The sequence below is a fragment of the Rhinolophus sinicus genome, linkage group LG02 (genome assembly GCF_036562045.2).
Source record: "Rhinolophus sinicus isolate RSC01 linkage group LG02, ASM3656204v1, whole genome shotgun sequence".
In the NCBI taxonomy this organism is placed as follows: Eukaryota; Metazoa; Chordata; class Mammalia; order Chiroptera; family Rhinolophidae; genus Rhinolophus; species Rhinolophus sinicus.
In genome coordinates, this window is record NC_133752.1 from 192,981,890 (window position 1) to 193,000,110 (window position 18,221).

Below are 18,221 nucleotides of genomic sequence, written 5' to 3' on the forward strand. Positions count from 1 at the left end.
CCTGGGGACTGAGGTGAGCCTGGGCTGCGATGCCCAGCCGCTGCTGGAGAAGTGAGTGAAGGCCCAGTTGGGCCATGTCCCTGTGAGAGGGCTTAGGGAGCCTGGCCCAGTGGCCAAGTGGGTACACTAGGGGACTCCAGGACAGGGTCCATCTTGCCCACCTCCAGACAGGCCCCTGCTCCCAGAGCATGGCGGGGCCTGATGAGTGTGTGCGGCTGCTGTAGCCTTCTGCAAATACCAGACACAGTATAAATAGCAATAATGAATAAATGAAGCTCCCTCAGCCTGTGAGGAACTCCGGGGGTGGGGTGGGGGGTGGGAGGGGGACTGCCACAGGTTCTGGCTGAGACCTGGAGTTGTAATCCCATTCCCCCACAGGTTTGAGGCTCGTTTCTCATCCCCACTTCTATCATGACCTTTAGTCTGTGTGCACTCCTTGCCAAGAGGTGGGGTGTTGTGGGCAGAAGAGGGAAGGAGTGGACAATGAAGTCTTTACTTAAAGCATAAAGTATTTAGGTTGGACATAAAGTAGGACTTCCTGCCAGTGGGGATGCTTGAAGGAGGCTGGGGAGGGGGTGTTAGTCCTGTGAGAATAGGGAAGGGGCTAGAATCATGGAGGGCTCAGACTTCTTCTTAAATATAAAAAAGAACTTTGAATAATCTGAGGTGCCCAGAGAGCAAAGGAGCTGCCCCAAGAAGTGGTGAGATCTCTGTCACCCCAGGTATGCAAGCAGGGGCTGGGCAGGCCACTTTGGGAGGTTGTAGCTGAAAGGATCTAGTCCTGAGAATTTACCATCTGGTGGCTTCTCAAGGTCCTGTCCAGCCTTTTGGACTTTATGAAATAACTGTTGCCAGAGGAGAATGGAGAGAAAGTGAGCAATGGTTGCTATCTTCCCTCTGCCTTGCTACCAGATTACTTTTACTCTCCCGGGCCTGGGCTTTCCAGCAGGGCACCCAGCGATCAGGGCATGGAATGCCTCCCTGTGCTACCTTCTTCCTACCTCCCTGCCTTTGCATATGTCCTTTCTCCCTCCTATTTGGTGCCCTTTCTCCCCCTCTCCCCGGCCCCACTCCTCACCTCTTATCTCAATCCTACCCAAGCCTTCAAGGCCCAGTGTAAGGCCCTGGCCTTTGATGAGATCTTCCCTGAAGACTCCTGATCTGAAGCTCACTGTGATCTGAAATAAATCCTTCCCGCTGGTGCACGCCTTCTGCCTGCTCAGTCTACACCAATGTGATACCTCCCAGCCTCAGGTGTGCTTACATGACTGCACTTGGTTTGGTGACAAAGGTTTTTTTTGTCTCCCGGGACAGATTAAAAGGTGGGATGGGATAAATATTTGTTGAGCCAGGTACGGTGCTAAGCATTTTTTAGCCTGGTTTCATTCTGCAAAGCATGAATTTTTATCCTCATGTCACAGAGGGGGAACCAAAAGCTCAGAGACTTTAAGGGCAAGTCGGGAAGTGGCAGAGCTGGGATCAAACATGAGTGCGTGCACATTCCTCCAAAGCACTGCCCATCTGTCAGACCAAGTGGCTCCAGCGCAGGCCTCAGCATCTCTCCACCTCCACCTCCACCCCACCCCACCCCAGCCCCAGCCCAGTTCCCACCCCCTACTACACATTCTCCAAGGAGATGAGATGATGTGGGGTGGGGAGGGCTGAGCTGTGGTCCCAGATTTCTCAGGCTCCTGTGGCCCAGACTACTCAGGGGAAGTGGTGAGGCTGGGGCATTTGCAGCTGGAGTAAGAGGCATCTGTTCCACTTGAGAGCCCTCATGGAAACCTTCCTGGAGGAGGTGGTCTTTCAGTCAAGTCTTGAAGGTTGAGAAGAAGCATTAGTGTGGGTGAGAAGTGGAGAGGTGGCCTGGGTCTTGAGGGAACCTTTGGAGTTCTGGCCTGGCTTCACCACGTAAGAGCTGGTGGCCTCAGATGGACAGCCTCTCACTGGAGCAGTGGGGGATCCCCCGCCTCGCATCTCACAGCATCTTAGTGAGAATCCAAAGTGTAATGTAGCCCACCAGGCACCTTGGACACAGGCGGTGGTCAGCAATGGGATCCCTCCCCTTTTACACATGACGCAGCCCCCTTGCTGAGGGGGATAGGACCCTCCCCCAGGCACGACCCTGAATTTTAAGGAGGTGGCCGTAAGGCTGGGGGGCTTCTTGCTCTCTGAGGAGGAGTGGGGCTCACCAGCCGCTGTCAGTCTGTCTGTCGCCTCCGCGCCTCCCCCCTCCAGCGTCCCGCGCCTGCAGCTTTCCCCGAAGACATTTGGTGTCAGTATAAGGACGGCTTTGCCTCTCGCACGCGGCACGGCTCGGTCTCGCCGCCGCCGCACGTCCCCGCACCGCCGGCGCTCGGGCTCCTCCGCAGCCCCTGCCGCGCAGACCCCGCACCTCGAGCCCCGGGCCCGTGGCTCGAGCCGATCCCGGCTAGAAAAGCAGCCCCGACCCCGCGCCCCTGCTCCGGGCCGCCGCCCGCGTCGGCTGCCGCGCGGGTCCTCTCCCGGCACTTGCTTGCCGCTCGGTCCCCGCAGCCCCCCCACCCCACCCCGGCCCCGGCCCCCGAGCGCCGCGCACCCGCCCGCCGCCTGCCGCGCGCTCCAACTCCGGCTCGGTTCGCGGCTCGTCCGCGTTGCCGACTTCTCGCCGCCCGCCGGATCCCTGCCGACCCTCCGTCAGCCTGAGGTCTCCTCCCGCCATGGCCCGGGCCCCGGGGCCCGCAGCCCACCGCCCGCCGCCCCTGGCGCCTCAGGGGCTCAGCTGATCCTGAATTGGCAGGGGGGGAGACTGGCGGGGCCGGGGGGTCCCCCTGAATTTCCGGCTTGGGGAGGACGCATCACCTCCGCGTCTCTAATCTGGACGACCCCCAGCTGCCCAGCCAAGTCCATGCCCAGGTAGGTGGGGGTGGGGGTGGGGGTGAAGGGGAAAGAAGGGAGGGAGGGCTCAGCTCCGATGCCAGTTTCTTGGCGCGTCGATTCTTTCTTTATTGAGGCACTTATTTATTTATTTCTGGGGACCGGTCTCCCCACCCGCGCGTGTCCATCAGGTCGGTCCCCCAGCCGGTGCCTTCGGGGCAGGTGCCTTGGGAGGAAGGACGGGAAACTTTGACCGGTCCCTTCTCCAAGGCCACGAAAGTTCTTTCCGTGCCAATGCTGAAGCCCGCTGAGCCAGCGCTGCAGAAATTTATTCAACAAGTCAGGCTGCCGGCCGGGCCCAAGCTGTCTGTCTGTCCCGCTGCCCCTCCGCTGCTGCGGCTCTGCGGCCAGCTGGACCGGAGCTGGGGCCAGTGTCCAGGAGACTGAGCTGGAGTGTTGGCGGAGGGAGAGTGGCCGCGGGGATTGAATAGGGGAATCCCAGGCAGTGTTTAACTTTCCTGGAGGCTGGGGTGGTGGTGGCCCCCTCCCTGGTCAGTACCCCAGGGGGTGCCCAAGGCCTCACTGCATGAAGCCAGGCCAGGGTTGAAGCTGGGACTCTAGGGGGTAAAAGAATCCTCAGCAGGTTGGGGCTGGTTATATAATGAGTGTTTATGATGATTGGGTTTTAACTGTCTGCTGGGTGGTGTGTGTGGAGGATGTGGGGGGCAAGAAGCCGTGGCAGGGGGTAGGAAGGCCTCCTGGGGGAGCTGGTCGTGCTACTTGGGGGAGGGGTCTCTTGGATGGGCCCAGGCTCAGGCGTCAGTCAGCTACTCTGTGTCTTTCTCCTCCTTCAGGGTCCTGGGTGCCCCTGAGCTATGGATGAGATTGGCGTGTGTAGAGACCCCTGAGCCATATTGTGGTCCTGGGAGTCTGTGTTCTGGGGTCAGGTGTGTGTGTGTGTGTGTGTGTGTGTGTGTGTGTGTGTGTGTGTGAAAGAGAGAGAGAGAGAGAGAGAGAGAGAGAGAGAGAGAGAGAGAGATTGCTTGCGTCTGTGCCTGTGTGGTGTGATGGGGTCTGACACGCCTTGTAAGGAGTGTTTTAGGGGCTGGAGAGCTCAGGTTGGCCTGAGCAGGGAGCCATTCTGTCCTGTCTCACCACTTGGGGGGGGTTCACCCAGCAGATACTGGCACCGCCTGGGGGTAGGGTGCTGTGCAGATGGGGGCTTGGGTCCATGGGCTGTGCCCCCTGGGAAAGGGTCTGACTGAGGAGTTCGGACTGCAATCTTCCGGCCCTGACCACTCTGTTGGGTCACCTCTTGGATCAATGTCTCCCATCAGCCCCAAGGACTAGCTTCGGACACTCTTGTCCACCCTTTAGGACAAACTTTCTGTTCAGGCTCAGAGACCTGGGCTGGGCTGGGGACTGGGCAAGGCGTCTAGAACCCTCCCTTTCCCCTTCCTGCCTCTACCATCAACACTGAGCCAGAGGGAGGGGATGCCAGTAGGTGACAGGGCAGGGTGATACTGAGTGGGGACCAGTTCTGGGGCTGCAGTGGGGGGAGAGAGAGAAAGGGAAAAGTACATCCTTTCGGTGGGTTGGGGCTGAGCTGGCCTGGCACCCAACTCATGAGGCCGCATGGGGCCTGGGCACCACACTGCCTTGAGCTCCCTTCCTGGCTGCCAGAACTGCCCAGGCCTGCCCAGGCACCATGATGGCCAGCTTGGGGGAAGGCCTACTGGCCAGGCCGAAGGCCCCTCCCTGTTCCTTTGACTAAGGTTCTTTGCTCCCTTTTCCCCATCTCCCTATTCCAGGGCTCTGAGAGGGCATCTTTTAGGCCCACCAGGGGGCACCAAGCAGCAGTTTTCTGACTTTTCTTGACCTTGGTGGGGAGGTGAGGGCGGAGGTTGCTGGGAGAACTGCTCCTCCTGCCCCTTGTGAGCCCACAGCCAAGCTGGGAGCACTTTCAGGGATCAGTGTGACTAGCCTCTCTGTGGTCCTGGACCCAGATCGTAGGTGCCACCTTGGGCTCCCCTCCCCAAGCCCCCCTCTACTACCATCTCTTGCACCCTCATCCTGAGCCCCAAGTGGGACTCCCAAGAGGGTCTGTTTCTGGGCACCACTCTGTCCCTTCCCCACCCTGGAGGGGCTCCACCCTCAGCAGCTTCTGAGCGCTGTCCAAGGTAATGAAACAGGCTCTTTGATTCCCTCGGTCGTCTCCTCTCAGCTGCCTTGTTCTCTGAGTACCCAACCCCCAGCTCAGGGTGCTCAAAAACTATGTCCGGAAAGGGAATGCTGGGCTGGGTGCAGGTTCCACAGAGACCCCACTGTGGGGCTGCAGGGCCCTCCTCTCTCCTCCTTCTCTTTCCCCTCCTCCTCTCCTCTTCCTTTCTTGTCCTCTCTCCCCGCCTCCGCTCCTTTCTGACCCCTTCCCTCCCTCCTGTTCTTCTCTGCAGAACATTTCCTTCCCACACGTTCCCAGGATGTACTCTTGCCTTGTGCCCTCAACCCCTGTGCTCCCAGGAGTCCTGGGCTAGGGGTTCAGAGGCAGCCCAGGGAGCTGTGGGTGCGTGGTCTGTGGGTGCATGCGCCATGATCCATGGTTTGTGGGTCTCTGTGAATGTGTGAGCGTGTGGGGTCTTGGGGTCTGAAGGTCCATGGGTCCATGGTTCTGTAGATCTCTGGGTGTATGTGTCTGCAGACCTGTGGACGTGTAGCTTTATGGACCTGTGGGCCTGTGGGTCCTGATATCCAGGAAGACGTGGGCTGCGTCTCTCCTCGTGGCTGCCAGTCTAAGAAGGAAAGAAAACAAATCTGATTTCCCTCTCTCTCTTTCTCTCTTATATTTACTAAGCACCTACTATGTGCCACGCCCTGTTCTGGTCACTGGGGGACATCACAGCGAACAGAAGGGAACAGACAAAATCTGCCCTCTTGGAGCGTCTGTGTCCTGGGAGGGGCCGGGGGCCTCCTCTGTGCCAGGTGCTGTGCGGTCACGTGGCCACAGGGCCTGGTTACCTCTCATGCTCTCGGAAGGGAGAACCGGGCTGTCTCTGACACATGGGGGTGCAGAGCATGGAAGGCTTTGAAAACATAGGTGTTTGGATGCCACTTGAGCAAGTGCTGGGAGCTTCTGGGGCTCCTTGAGCAGGAGAGGATGGAGAGGAAGTGGTTTATCCAGGGTGGAGTCCATTGTCCTTTGGTGCTGGAGGTTAACACATGCCTGGCCCCGCCCCAAAGGCCTCCACCTTCATCTTGGAGCCACTACCTTGGCCAGCGCCCTCTTGCCCTGTACTCTGGCTAGGGCGCCCTTGCTGATGACGCATTTTGAGAGGAGCATTAAGGTTTTCCCTCTCCTCACCGCTGACCACCAGCCTTGATGGGCAGCGAGGGCCACATTCCACTCTCGGTTGGTCCTTGGGCCTCCTCCCTGGATTGCTCAGCTCAGCTCTTATTCTGACTGGGGAGACCTGAGCAAGTCCGTGATTACAAGCCTGGTCCAGATGGCTAAGGCACTTAGCATCAAGGGTGCGTCAGCTTCTTATAAAATTGGGATAATGTGTTCCACCTTATGGGATTTTTGTGAGTCTTGGAAATAGCTTTACAGTGCCTAGCATGGGGCCTGGTACAGTGAAGCTGTTTTTCTTTCATTGAGGTATTTTCTGAATCTCTTTTCCAAAGCTTGGTGAGACTGCGTGATGCAGTGAGGGTAGAACTGGGACTCGAACCTGGGCCCTGGGACTCCCGATCCAGAGCGCTTTCTGCTAGAACACCCTCCCTCCCATCAGGAACTATGTTCACCCTGATTTGTTAGCCGAAGTCAGACCCAAGGCCCTAATTACTGCAGAGTGAGTAAAAACTGATCAGCAGAGTCGCCTGCTGGGAGATGCTCAAACACACTGATGGAGATTTAAACACAGCCTGACTTGCTGGCACTTGTCATAAGGCTGAGAGCCGACAAGCAAATGACAATGCCGAGTGACAGACATATGGACAGGTACCCATGTGTTCCGGAGCCCCAGAAGCGACCAGCCACTTGCTCAAGGGCATCCAAACACCTTGTGCTTTCAAAGCCTTCCATGCTCTGCACCCCTATGTACCAAACACAGCCCAGTTCTCCTCTCCAAGCAGTGGGTGGGTGGGTGGGGTGGTAGGCTGCCACTTTCTGTCCACAGCCTGGCCTGCACAACCCTTTCACTGGTGGCCTGAATTTGGGCCTCCCAGATCCAAATCCCAGCTCTTTCACTAAGTACTTCTTGACCTTGGGAAAATTCTTTAACCTCTCGGTGCCTCAGTTTCCTCACCTATAAAATGGAGAGAGTAAAAGCACTTACTTCACTGGGTTGTAACGAGGTGCCTGGCACACAGTAAGTGCTCGACAAAGAATATCGGCTATGACTCTTTTTGGCCGTCATGGAAGGGGCTGCTGCTCCAATTCACTGAACACTGCGAAGCTGGGGGGGCTAGCTGCTGATTTTGGTGACAGGACCAAGATAACTGCGATGTGTGGGCAAGCCCAGCTGGCCAGACCAGAACAAGTTTTGTGTCAGGTCATGCACTGAGGGGCCAAACTTCAGCCAGTCATCTTTAGGCTAGAAGAGCCTGCCTTTGCTGCAGCTCCTCTGAAGAAGATCTCGAGGGAGTAGTGGACCGCATGTCCCTTAGGTGCAGCAGTCTGACTGGGTTGCCAGCCAGGCTGTGGGGCTCCCAGCCTGCAGCAAGGGAGGGTACCCAGGCAGGTGACTTGTCTGCTCTACTCTGGGTGACTTGGAGCAAACCTGGTCCAGTCCTTGCAGAGGAAAGTAGACAAACTTGAATGTGACTGGGGACGGGGTCCTGAGGGGCAGATGATGGGACATTGTCACCCAGGGAATGGATGAGGGAGCTGGTGACAAGAGGCCTGGGGCAGATGGGGCTGTGGGGTGGACAGGCTGTCATCAAGCGTCTGCAGGGCTGTCATGCGGAAGAGGGAGCGGACAGAGGGTTCCACCAGCTCTGGGACGCAGGCTGGAAGGTTCTGGGAGGCAGGTTCCCTGTAGCCTCACAGAGACTTTTCTGTAGGTCACCAGATGTAGCCTCTGCATTGGTGTGTGTGTGTGTCTGTGTGAGTAGGTATTATGTATGTGTCTGTGTGTGTGTGTGTCAATGTGTCTGTGTGAGAGTGTATCTGTGTGTGAGTGGGTATCTGGTTGTGTACGTGAGTTTGATTGTGTGTGAGTGTGTAAGACGTATGTGGGTGAGAGAATGCATGTGCCTATATGTGACTGTGTGTGTGTGTGTGACTGTGTATGTGAGTGTGTGTGTGCCCATGTGTGTGACTGTCAGTGTGTGTGGTGACAGGTCAGGCCACTTTGGGGTCCCATTCTTTTCAGAGATTCCCTGTGTGAAGACCTGGAGCTCACCGGAGTCTGAAATCAAGCACTGTGTTTCTGGAACTCCTAAGTTCCAGGATTCTGGAAATCCATGGCTCACAGTGCTAACACACATGGGGCTCACTGTCACTGGCCCAGTGTCTGGCGTGTGGTCAGGTGTTCACGTGTGTTACCCCATTCATTCTCCCATCATTCCTGCCGCAGGGCACTTGTCATCCTCATTTGATAGACAAGGTCACTAAAGGCCCCTGCCAGGCTGAGTCATGTGCCAGCGTAGGTTGGTGTCAACTGGTCTCCAACACAGGTCTTGGCTCCCAGCTCTGAAACGCCACCCTGTAGAGTCCAATGGTGATGGAGGTGATAATGGTGATGGTGATGGTGCTGATGACGGTGATGGAGGTGATGGAGGTGATAGTGGTGATGGTGATAGTGATGATGATGGTGATGGAGGTGATGGAGGTGATGGAGGTGATGGTGATAATGGTGATGATGGTGATGGTGGTAGTGATGGTACTGATGGAAAAGAGAGGGCTGGGGTGGCAGCTACTGGGGATGGCCCAGCGCCCCATGCATGCTTAGACATCCATCTTTATGGGTCCTAGAGAGCCTTCCCATCCATATCACGTCTTCACAAGGACCTGCTGAAACAGGCAGGCGGAGAGCTTTACAGAGAGGAAAACCGAGACTCCAAAAGGCCGATAGAGTCAGGAGTGAGTGTATGTTCCACACACAGTGGGCTCCTGCTCTGCCCCTACTTCTGCTCATGGAGGCCAGTCCAGTTACCACACCACTGTCTTGTGGGCCAGAACCCAGAGGAAGGATGCTGGGATGTGGAGGCAGCTCTGATTCTGGGGCCAGATGGACCTTAGTTTGAATCCGCCAATGCTGCCACCTAACACAAGTCCTCTTGACTTTGTAAGGCTCCATCTGCAGACAGGTTGGAGCCCAGGGGCGGGGCAGCTGCCAGTCCCCCAAAAGCTTCCAGCCATAGGCACGTGGGCAGCTGTGGACAGGAACTGGGCTGTAGGCACAGGGCAGAGGGACTTGGGAGTGGGGAGCAGGTCAGGGGACATAAGATAGTCTGGGTGGTTGTTGGAAAGCAGGTCAAAGTGCTGAACTGCTGGGTGGTCACTGGGAAGCAAGTCAGAGGGTGGAGGCTGGGTGGGCACTGGGGAATTGATCATAGGAGGAGGCTGGGAGGGCACTGGGGAGTGGGTTGGGGGTGGCAGCCTTGGCAGTCGTGGTCTCTAGTAACCCCACAGTGAGGGGACAGGACAAAGGACAACACAGTGTGACAGCTTTGAACAGGGACAAGTGAGGCACAAAGCAAGTTAATACAAAGTGGACAGAACTGAGAGCGAGGAGAGGGCGTGATCACGCGTGGTCCCAGAGGCCACAGGGACTGTTCCCACCTGTGCAGGTACAGGAAGGGCTTTGGTGGTGCTGGGTAGGGTGGCATTGGGCCTATACAAGGCCTGGCTCTTCTGCCTCTAAAATTGATCTCAAACCCACCCCGTTCTTTCCACCACGACCAGCATCCCAGACTAGGCCAGCCAATCATTCCAGCCTCCTTCTGGCCCTCCCTGCTCCACCCCTGCCCCTCCACCCACTCTCCCTTCAGCCCTCAGAGGGACGGCTTAAAGACAGACCAAACAAAGCACAGCACTCCTTACATAAACGCCCTTCCATGGCTTCCTGTTGCACTTGGACTAAAACCCAAGCTCCTTCCATGGGCTCGCAACGGGCTCTGCCAAACTCCCCCTTCTCATCCCCCCTCCCTGTCCCGGGCTCAGCCACACTGGCCTCGTTTCTGTTCTTTAAATGCACCAAGTTCATTCCAGCCCCCCAGGCTTTGCACATGCGACTGCTTCTACCCAGAATGCTCTTCCCACAGATCACCCATGGCCATGCCTTTCGATTTCTGTTTCTATCTTAAATGTGTCTTTCTGTAGAGAGGCCGAGGTGGTTTTCCCCACTCCCACCATTCTCCCTTGTTTATTTACCTCCCAGCACTTTTTATTCATTTATTCAACAAATATTTATCAAGCACCTCGTATGTTCCAGGCACTGTTCCAGGTGCTGGGGGATACAGCAGTGAATGAAACAGACCACTGTCCCTGCTCTCTTGCAGCCTTCTTTCAGGTTGGAAGACAGACAGTAAATCATAAAGATATAAATACATAAATTATACAGTGTGTTTGGTGATGATAAGAGCTATGGAAGCACAGAAAGATAAATTGACTCTTGTCTTTTTCCCTTGCTGGAGTGTTGACTTCTTGTGAATGAGGGCTGGTGCCAAACCTGGCTCATTCACCAGCATAGCCTCAGAGCCAGCACACCGTCTGCACATAGTAGGTGCTCAGGAAATATTGTTGGACAAATGAATGAATCTTCAGGTCCTGGGACAACAGGGCTTGGAAGATGGAAGAGAGGGTGCTCCAGGGAGAGGGGGCAGATGGAGGAGGCAACTCTAGGGTCTGAGGAGGTCCAGTTTGGCCAGAGTGAGGGGCCAGTGGACGGACCAGTAGGCTCTGAAGCTGGCACAGCAGTGGGCAAACCTGGAGCCACCCCCGGGGGAACGGTTTTCAGCCCAGGGATTGACACGTGGCAGGCCGAGGTGCCTGGGAGCTTATGTAAGGCCCGTGGCTGTTTTTCTGGAACTGAGAGCAAAGCCTTGCGCTCGGGAGAAAACTCTGCCTCCCTGACCAGCCGGGCAAAGTGGCAGGAGGTGCCAACTCCCGCCTATTGCCCCCGGGAGCCAGAGAAATGTCCAAATGCATCAGCTCTGGGCAGCTCAGCCGACAGCTCAGCAGCCACGGGTGGCAGCCGGGTGAGCGCCAGGGATTTGGGCCTATCTCCAACTCCCACTGCCCAGCCTGGCACTGTCACGATTCTAGGGCCCAGGAGACCCCGTGGATGAAGATCCAGGGATTGGTAGTTTCTAGGAGGAGGTGGTGAGGGGTAGGTCCTGAGGAGTGGCTGTTCTGCCCACCCTGGCAGTGGCTGGCTGTAGAGGGGGACATGCGAGGCCATGGTCGGTCCTCACTGAGTCTGCAGGGCTGGTGCTGGAATCCTGGCCTCGAAGCACGCCCTCGTTCTATACTTGCCTCAGTGTGTAGCCTTAGTGTGCCACTCGCTTCTCAGGGCCTCAGTTTCTCCATCTATGAAGCTTTGTGTGTAAGGTCCCCTGGGTTCTCAGCTTTGTGAGGCAGTGGGTGGTGGGTCCCTGGGTCTTAGCTCAGCTGTCCTCAGGGAAGCCTGCCCTGAGTCCCTCCCAGCTTGTCTAGGTCCCCCAACTTCTCCTTGGTAACACGTGTCATCCTGGCCATAATGTCTGTCCTTATAGCAACATTCCCTTTTTTTTCTTGCCTATTTTCTTTACCTTCGATGAGGCAACAAATCCACAACTCTAGTCTCATAAAAAAATAACTAATATCACAACTACATTCTAAGAAGGTTTTCTTTTCTCCACTCATCTCCCCAAATTGAGGCTCCATGCGGTTGACCACACTTGCCTCAGGACCACCAGCCTGGAAGTGGATTCCAATTCACTGGCAACTGGGGCCGCAGATCTTTCCTAATCCTCGGGCCGAGTGAGGGGGAGGGGCCTGTGGGCCTGATGCTGGGCTGTCTGCTCTCGGGGAAGGCTGGTGGGGGAGCGCGTACCAGGACTGGCCCTGCCATGTGCCACCTCTTCTTCCCCCCAGGCTCCCTGCTCAGCGCTGACATGGCTGAGAGCTCCTTGCCGCCCTCCCCCTCTGCCGTGGCCCTGGCCCCTGAGCCCGGAGTCACAGAGCAGCCGGCGCCCCGGAGCCCTCCGCCCTCTCCTCCAGGCCTCGAGGAGCCCCTGGATGGAGTGGATCCAGACATCCCTCACCCGGACCTGGCGCCCGTTGCCTTCTTCTGTCTGCGACAGACTACCAGCCCCCGGAACTGGTGCATCAAGATGGTGTGTAACCCATATCCTTTGTGTGGCCTGGAGTTGTCAGGGCCCTGCCTGGGGCCAAGCTGCTCCCTGAGGGAGCCCTGCCTGTCACACCTGCCTCTGGTTCCGAGGTCGGAGGCCGCCGGGGCCTGGATGGTGGCGAGCCAGCTCACGGGATGGGTGTGGGGCGGGGTCAGAGCATGGAGGTTGGACTGATGAGGACCTGGTGTCCTGCTGGTGTGAACATTCTGGAAGTTGCTGACTGCAGGGGTCAATCCATTGGCCGGCTGGTTCAGAAAGTCTCAGGTGTGAGCCCCAGCTCACTGCTGGAATGAGGGACCCAGAGTTAAGTCAGACCCCAGCCCAGCTCCCAGTGACTGAGACATTTGATGGGCTCTGGCCACAGAGGTGATGAGAGCTATGATGTGGGCCTGTGGGCGTGGGCCCGCGGCAGTGAGGTTCCCCGGCCCCGGTGTCCTGGGTGGGCCTCTGATTGGGGCCCAAGGCAGCAGAAGCAGCCCAGCACAAATCTGCCCGCCTTCACTTGCTGCCTCTAGTCTGCTCTTGTCACGCCCTGCTTAAGTTCCTTCACCATTTCCCATTGCCCTCCAGCCCACCAGGCCCTGTGTGCTCCCCACCCAGTCTCACTTCCTGCCACTCTGCTTCCCCTGTGCTCTCCCAGGCTTCAGGGCCATCTCACATGCACTTCCCTTTGAAGTGCTTTTCCTTTCTCTCTTCACCTGGGCAAATCCTTGGTTGCATCCTTCAAATCTCAGTATGTCACCGCCTCAGGGAAGCCCTCTGTGATTCCACCTCAGCCTCTCCATTTGTTGTCACTATCTGTTATAGTTGTGGGATTCTGAATCCAACATTTGCCTCCTCCAGGGGTACTGGCAGGGGACCAGGACACAGACCGAGCTTGTCTTGTTCACTGCTGGACCTCAGCACCCAGCGCAAGAGCACAGCCACGGGTGCTCCTTTAATGTTTGCTGGGCACACACTGGTGATGTCTGAGCTGAGTCTCCAGTAATGAATGAATGGTGTCAGGTGGAGAGAGCAGCAGGGACAGGGGTATGGCAGGAGCAAAGGGCTGGATGGACAAGGGACTGAGGGCGGTTTGGTGTGGTTGGAGTAGAGGAGTGAGGGGCAGAGTGGAGACACGAGGCTGGAGGGTGATGGGAGATGTCGCAGGCCCTGAAGGCCGAGTGAGGAGCTGGCCTGTGTTCTGAGGGCAATGAGACCTGGTGAAGTTTAAAGCAGGGGCGTGATGTGGCGAGATCTGTGTTTTAGACGGACCACTGAACTGCAGCGTGGGAATGGATTGCAGGGGTGAGCCTGTGGCTGAGGGCTGGTGAGGAGGAAGCTTTGGGACCCAGGTGTGGTGGCCTCATGGTTTTGGGGGTCCACCAAGCAGGGCAGAGTCCCTGCCAGTGCTCAAGGCCACACAGGGTAGGGCCTGCGCCCAGGCCTTGACGCCGGGGGTGTCCAGATGCAGGCTGGGGTGCTGAGGCCAGCCCCCAGAAAGGCTGGGGGAGGCAGCCATGCTGAGCCCACAGTCTGCTGGCTCCCTGCTGTGTCGGGGGGCTGAGGTGATAATGGGCCCCAGACTCCCCAGACCTAGGAAACCAGAGGGTCTCTGCTGGAGTTGGGAGCCCCTAGCTGGGTGGGGGTGGGGGAACCTTGACGCTCCTTCTGTGGGACAGTTCAAGAGGTCTCAGACACCCTGACACTGTCTGTTCAGTAACTCAGTTCACCCAATGCTATCTGACGCCTGCCCTGGCATCACAAAGGACTGAGAAGCAGAGCTGGTCTGCCCTGGGGAGTTCCTGGGAATGGGGGATGCAAGTACCATCCATGGGACCAGTTTTAGTATAAAATGTTGGGGAAACCATAGGGACCCGCAGTGTGTGAGCTGGGGGGCAGCCAGGCCAGAGAAGGGGGACCACGGGAGCTTTGGGCCTTTGAGGGAGAGAAAGCTGGCTGTGGGAGCAGGGAGACAGTGGAACCATGTCACAGGGACCTTGCATGGGTAGGTCACCAGGGTTGATTCTGGCTCTGCCACTTAGGTGCTATGCGACCTTGGGAAACACACTTCCCTGTCTGAGCCTCACGTGGTCTACATGTCAGTACTGCTCTGGGCGCGGAGCACAGCCATGGCTCAGAGGACCTCGGCGTGGAGTCTGACCCAGCTCACCCTCTGACAGTCTCTGGCAGGTCTGGCTGGGCTGGAGCAGCACTAAGCAGTCCAAGTGTCACGAAGATGCCCCTGGATGGGGAGATGTCTGAGTAGTGTCTGCCACGAAGCAGGTGTGTAACTTTGGGCAGTCCCTTCTCTCTGAGTCTCAGTGCCTCCACTCCACCTAAAAAAGAGGGGCTGGGTGAAATGCCCCTTTCCAGCCACACTCACCCACACCCTTGACCTCAGTCAGCCGGGACCCTGACCACTGAACACAGCACAGAGACCCTTCCAGTTGACACATTCCTGGCCTGTTGGGCAAACAGTCTCTGGGGTCCTCTGCTGTTTGTTTGTCCTCACCAACCCGTTGGCCTCCACCCTCAGGGCATGTGAGAGCCTGGGGTTGGGGACAAATGTGGGGCTGGCCCAGGAGGGGAAGGAAAGGGTCCGGATCCCAGGCAGAGCTGGGCTTGGTCCTCGCCTGCCTCAGGGAGAGCCCTGGGTCCACACATGTGGTACTGTGTGGGGCAGGGGGTGAGGCCAAATTCAGCCCCTCTTGGAGGGGTGCGTCAGCACCGGGAGCCACTCAGAGTACCACCGGCCTCCCCAGGCCCCATGGCTAGAAGCTGCCAAGGCTGGGATGAGGGAGGGAGGGAGGGATGGAGGTCTCAGCCTGAACCGGCTGCCTCACCGCTGGGCTGCCGTCTGGACCAGAGATCTGATGATTCCGGTGTGGCACAGCCTCAAGTGTCAAGTTGTGGGACTCTTGGACTTCAAACTTCTCTGATTGAATCTAAGGGCTCTAAGTTCAGCTATAAAGCTCAGTGACTCAAATTCTAAGCTTCTGTGATTCAAAGGCTGTAAAATTGTGTGTTTCAATGTGTGTCTGACACTTGGTGGCTGCAATGGTGTGTGTCTGGGAGTTAGAGGGCCAGGGATTCCGTCCCTGTGAACATGACACTACAGTGCCAAGTTCATAGCCTGAGTCGGGTCGGTGGGAGAGAGGCCGAGGCGCGTTTCTACAAAGGCAGGACCAGGAGACCTTGGTGTCCACAGAGGTCCTGGGAGCAGAGACTCGATCATGGGGTGCTCAGGCTGGGCTTTAGGGGTTTGAAGTGTATGTGTGGGGGTGTCTTTCATCAGCTACTGAGGGCTCTAGGGTTCTTTCCTGGCCAGAAACCTCCCCCGCCTCTCTTCCCTGGGTGGGAGCTCAAGGAGGGAGCCACGTTTAACCTAGGGAACTGGTGAGGAGGAGGCTTTGGGACACAGGTGTCGTGCTCCTTGGTGGGGCTCTGTTGGCATTTTGGGTACGATCATGTTTTGTGGTCCCGGCTGACTTGTACATTACAGGACGTTTGGTGTTCCTGGTCCCTAAATATTAGTAGGTAGCATTGTCAATCATTGTGATAGCACTTCACCTTTCCAGACTCTGCAGGATTCTGCTCCCCATCAAGAACCCAAAGGAATGGTGGACGTGTTGGTGTCAGGGTCAGGCTAGCGGGAGCAGCTGTCATGACCAGCAGGCCCAGGGCAGTGTGGGAGGTCTGCCCCGGATAGACTGCCCCAAGCACCACTGTCCTTGGTGCTGAGGGGCCTGGCTCAGAGCCAGCTGCCCTTTGAAGCTTGGTGCTTCCTGAGGCAGCTCCTCATCCAGTCCAGAGCTAGGCCCTGAGTCACCACCTGACTCACTGGAGAACCAGAGGTTCCTGGGACCCTCCCTGAGCAGGAAAGGTCCATTCACCCACAAATCAGCACTACTTTCTGCCTGGCCTAGCCCTCCGGCATCTGATGTCAGCTGGGGTTTCAGCTGGAAAGTCTCTGGGTGGGAAATGTCAGGGATTGGTTTCACTGTTTGACTCATGGGGATGTGGCATATGGCGTGTGGACCCAAGTCAGACAGACCTAGGGGCTGGTTCTGCCTCTTATTTGCTGTGTGATCATAGGCCAGTTTCTTAACCTCTCTGACCCCCAGTTTCCCCACTTATCAAACACAGGTGATAATCCCCACTTTACGGGATTGCACTGAAGACCAAAGCAGTACGTAAGGCACATGGAAAATGGAGCTGTGCAGACTAGAAACACTGCCGCCTATGGGGTTATCATTATTCTCATTCGTGCCCAAAAGGTGTGTCGTTGAGTAAACACTCTGCTTGTGGTAGATTTGGTAAGACATCAGGCATCAAGTCTTTAGATAGAACATAATGCTTTCAAAGGACGTTGTTTCTAGGGAAAATCAAGAATCAATCTCCTATTTAGGTAAATCTGTGCCCGTTACGCTGTGAGCAGCCATGCCCTCATCCGTGCAGACATTGCTAATCCATCACAGCATTCTCCAGCAGAGCGTCTCTGGCAGCAGGACTGATCAGTTGGAAACCTGTTTTCCACCTAGATTAGATTTTGAGAGCCTTTCTTAGTGTTGCCCTCTGCGTGTGGGGAAAGGGCCAGTGGTATGTATACTCACTCTAGTATCCCCTCCCTGAGCCTTAGTTTTTTTCATCTCTATAATGGACGGTTAGAGATGGTTAGAGAAGATTTCTGTAAAGCACTCAGCCATGCGCCAGCACAGAGGAGGTACTCAGGGATGGCAGTAAGGAGAGCTGGCACTTACTGTGCTGAACCCTTTGCCGGCATCATCACCTTTAACCCTTATAATCACCCAGAGGCAGGTGCTGTCATAGCCCCATTTTACACACGAGGAAAGTGAGGCTCAGAGAGATTGAGTAACTTTTTTCCAGAGTTGCGCAGCCAGGATGTGGTAGAGCTGGGATGAAAACCTCAATTTCTCTGCCTCCTCAGCTTCAGCTTTTATCCAGGATGCTGCTGCCGCTGGTGCAGCCTGAAGAAGCTGGTTCTCCACACCCCACCGGGGCAGGGAGGTTGGCTTCATCGTTTCAGATGGCCAGGTGAGGGTCTCCCTGGGTTCCAGCATCTACATTCAGCAACCACCTCACTGTGGCCTGCCTGCGGCCACCCCCTTGAGGAGTTTGCAGCCCCCTCCCTTCCCAGCTTTCACAGGGCTGCCGCCTCCCCTTCCAGCCAGGGCTGAGCCAGCCTTCTGCTGCTTGCAAATCATCCATGCATGGTGGGAAGCCACTTGGCTGTGAAGGCTGCCTCTCTGATGGGCAGGGGGAGGGCGTTAGCCTGGGTGGGGAGACAGGAAGCTCCAGCTTCCAGAGACCTTGTATAGGTCACACTCCCCCCTCTCACTCTCAGTCTCCCTATCTGCAGGATGGGAGAATTGAGTAGCGAGGTTGGGAAGGGGCTGCCCGGGGTACCTGGCTCCCTGCTACCCTCCTCAGGAAACATTTCAGTGGTGACTGGAGGGACACCTGGAACGGGGCTCACTCACTCTGTGCCTTTGTGGCTGTGTACCTGGTTCTCATCTGCCCCTCTTCTGTCTGCTTCTGGCCCCCTGCCTGGCTCTGGCCTTCTGCTTGCTAGGTTGGGGTCTGTAAGTGCTCTCACTTTGAAGTTCACCTCGCCTAGATCCCTGCCTCTCAGACCCTGTGAGCTTGCCCACCACTGAGCAGAATAGGGCAGGGCCCACTGTCTCATCACAGCCCCCGGTGCCAAGTCTGTGCTGTTCACGGTGAGGGTTTGGCGGGTTTGTTGAGGGGGCAAAGGGCTCTGTTCAGCCATCATTCCCTCACCCATTCATGAGATCATTCAACGAGCCTTTATTGAGTGCACGCCGGGTACCAGGACATGTGCAGAGGACAGCCGTGGCCGTTTTGTGCAGGTCACTGTGGCTCCCGTGAAGAGATGTCCACCGGGAGACCATCACGAGAGGGCGCCTGTGGGGTGGAGGAATACGGTGGCCCAAGGTGCTGGCAGGGCCTGGCGAGGAGGGTCCCAGTGGTGATGTGGCTGCCTTGGGGTTCGTGTTGGAAACAGA

General features: G+C 56.8%; 1 protein-coding gene across 7 annotated transcripts in view; it reads left to right on the forward strand.

Moving 5' to 3' along the window:
* Positions 1-2,568: 2,568 nt before the first annotated feature.
* Positions 2,569-18,221, forward strand: part of CACNA1I (calcium voltage-gated channel subunit alpha1 I) — a 110,008-nt gene continuing 94,355 nt past the window's right edge. For 2 of the 7 annotated variants that reach the window (XM_074326424.1, XM_074326425.1), the window contains exons 1-2: positions 2,569-2,895; positions 11,933-12,184. In XM_074326424.1, the coding sequence (XP_074182525.1) occupies positions 11,953-12,184 (232 nt within the window). In that variant the 5' untranslated portion in view covers positions 2,569-2,895; positions 11,933-11,952. Of the gene's footprint in view, positions 2,896-11,932; positions 12,185-18,221 lie in introns of those variants that run through there. The other 5 variants (XM_074326421.1, XM_074326422.1, XM_074326420.1 and 2 more) reach the window with 4 other exon arrangements.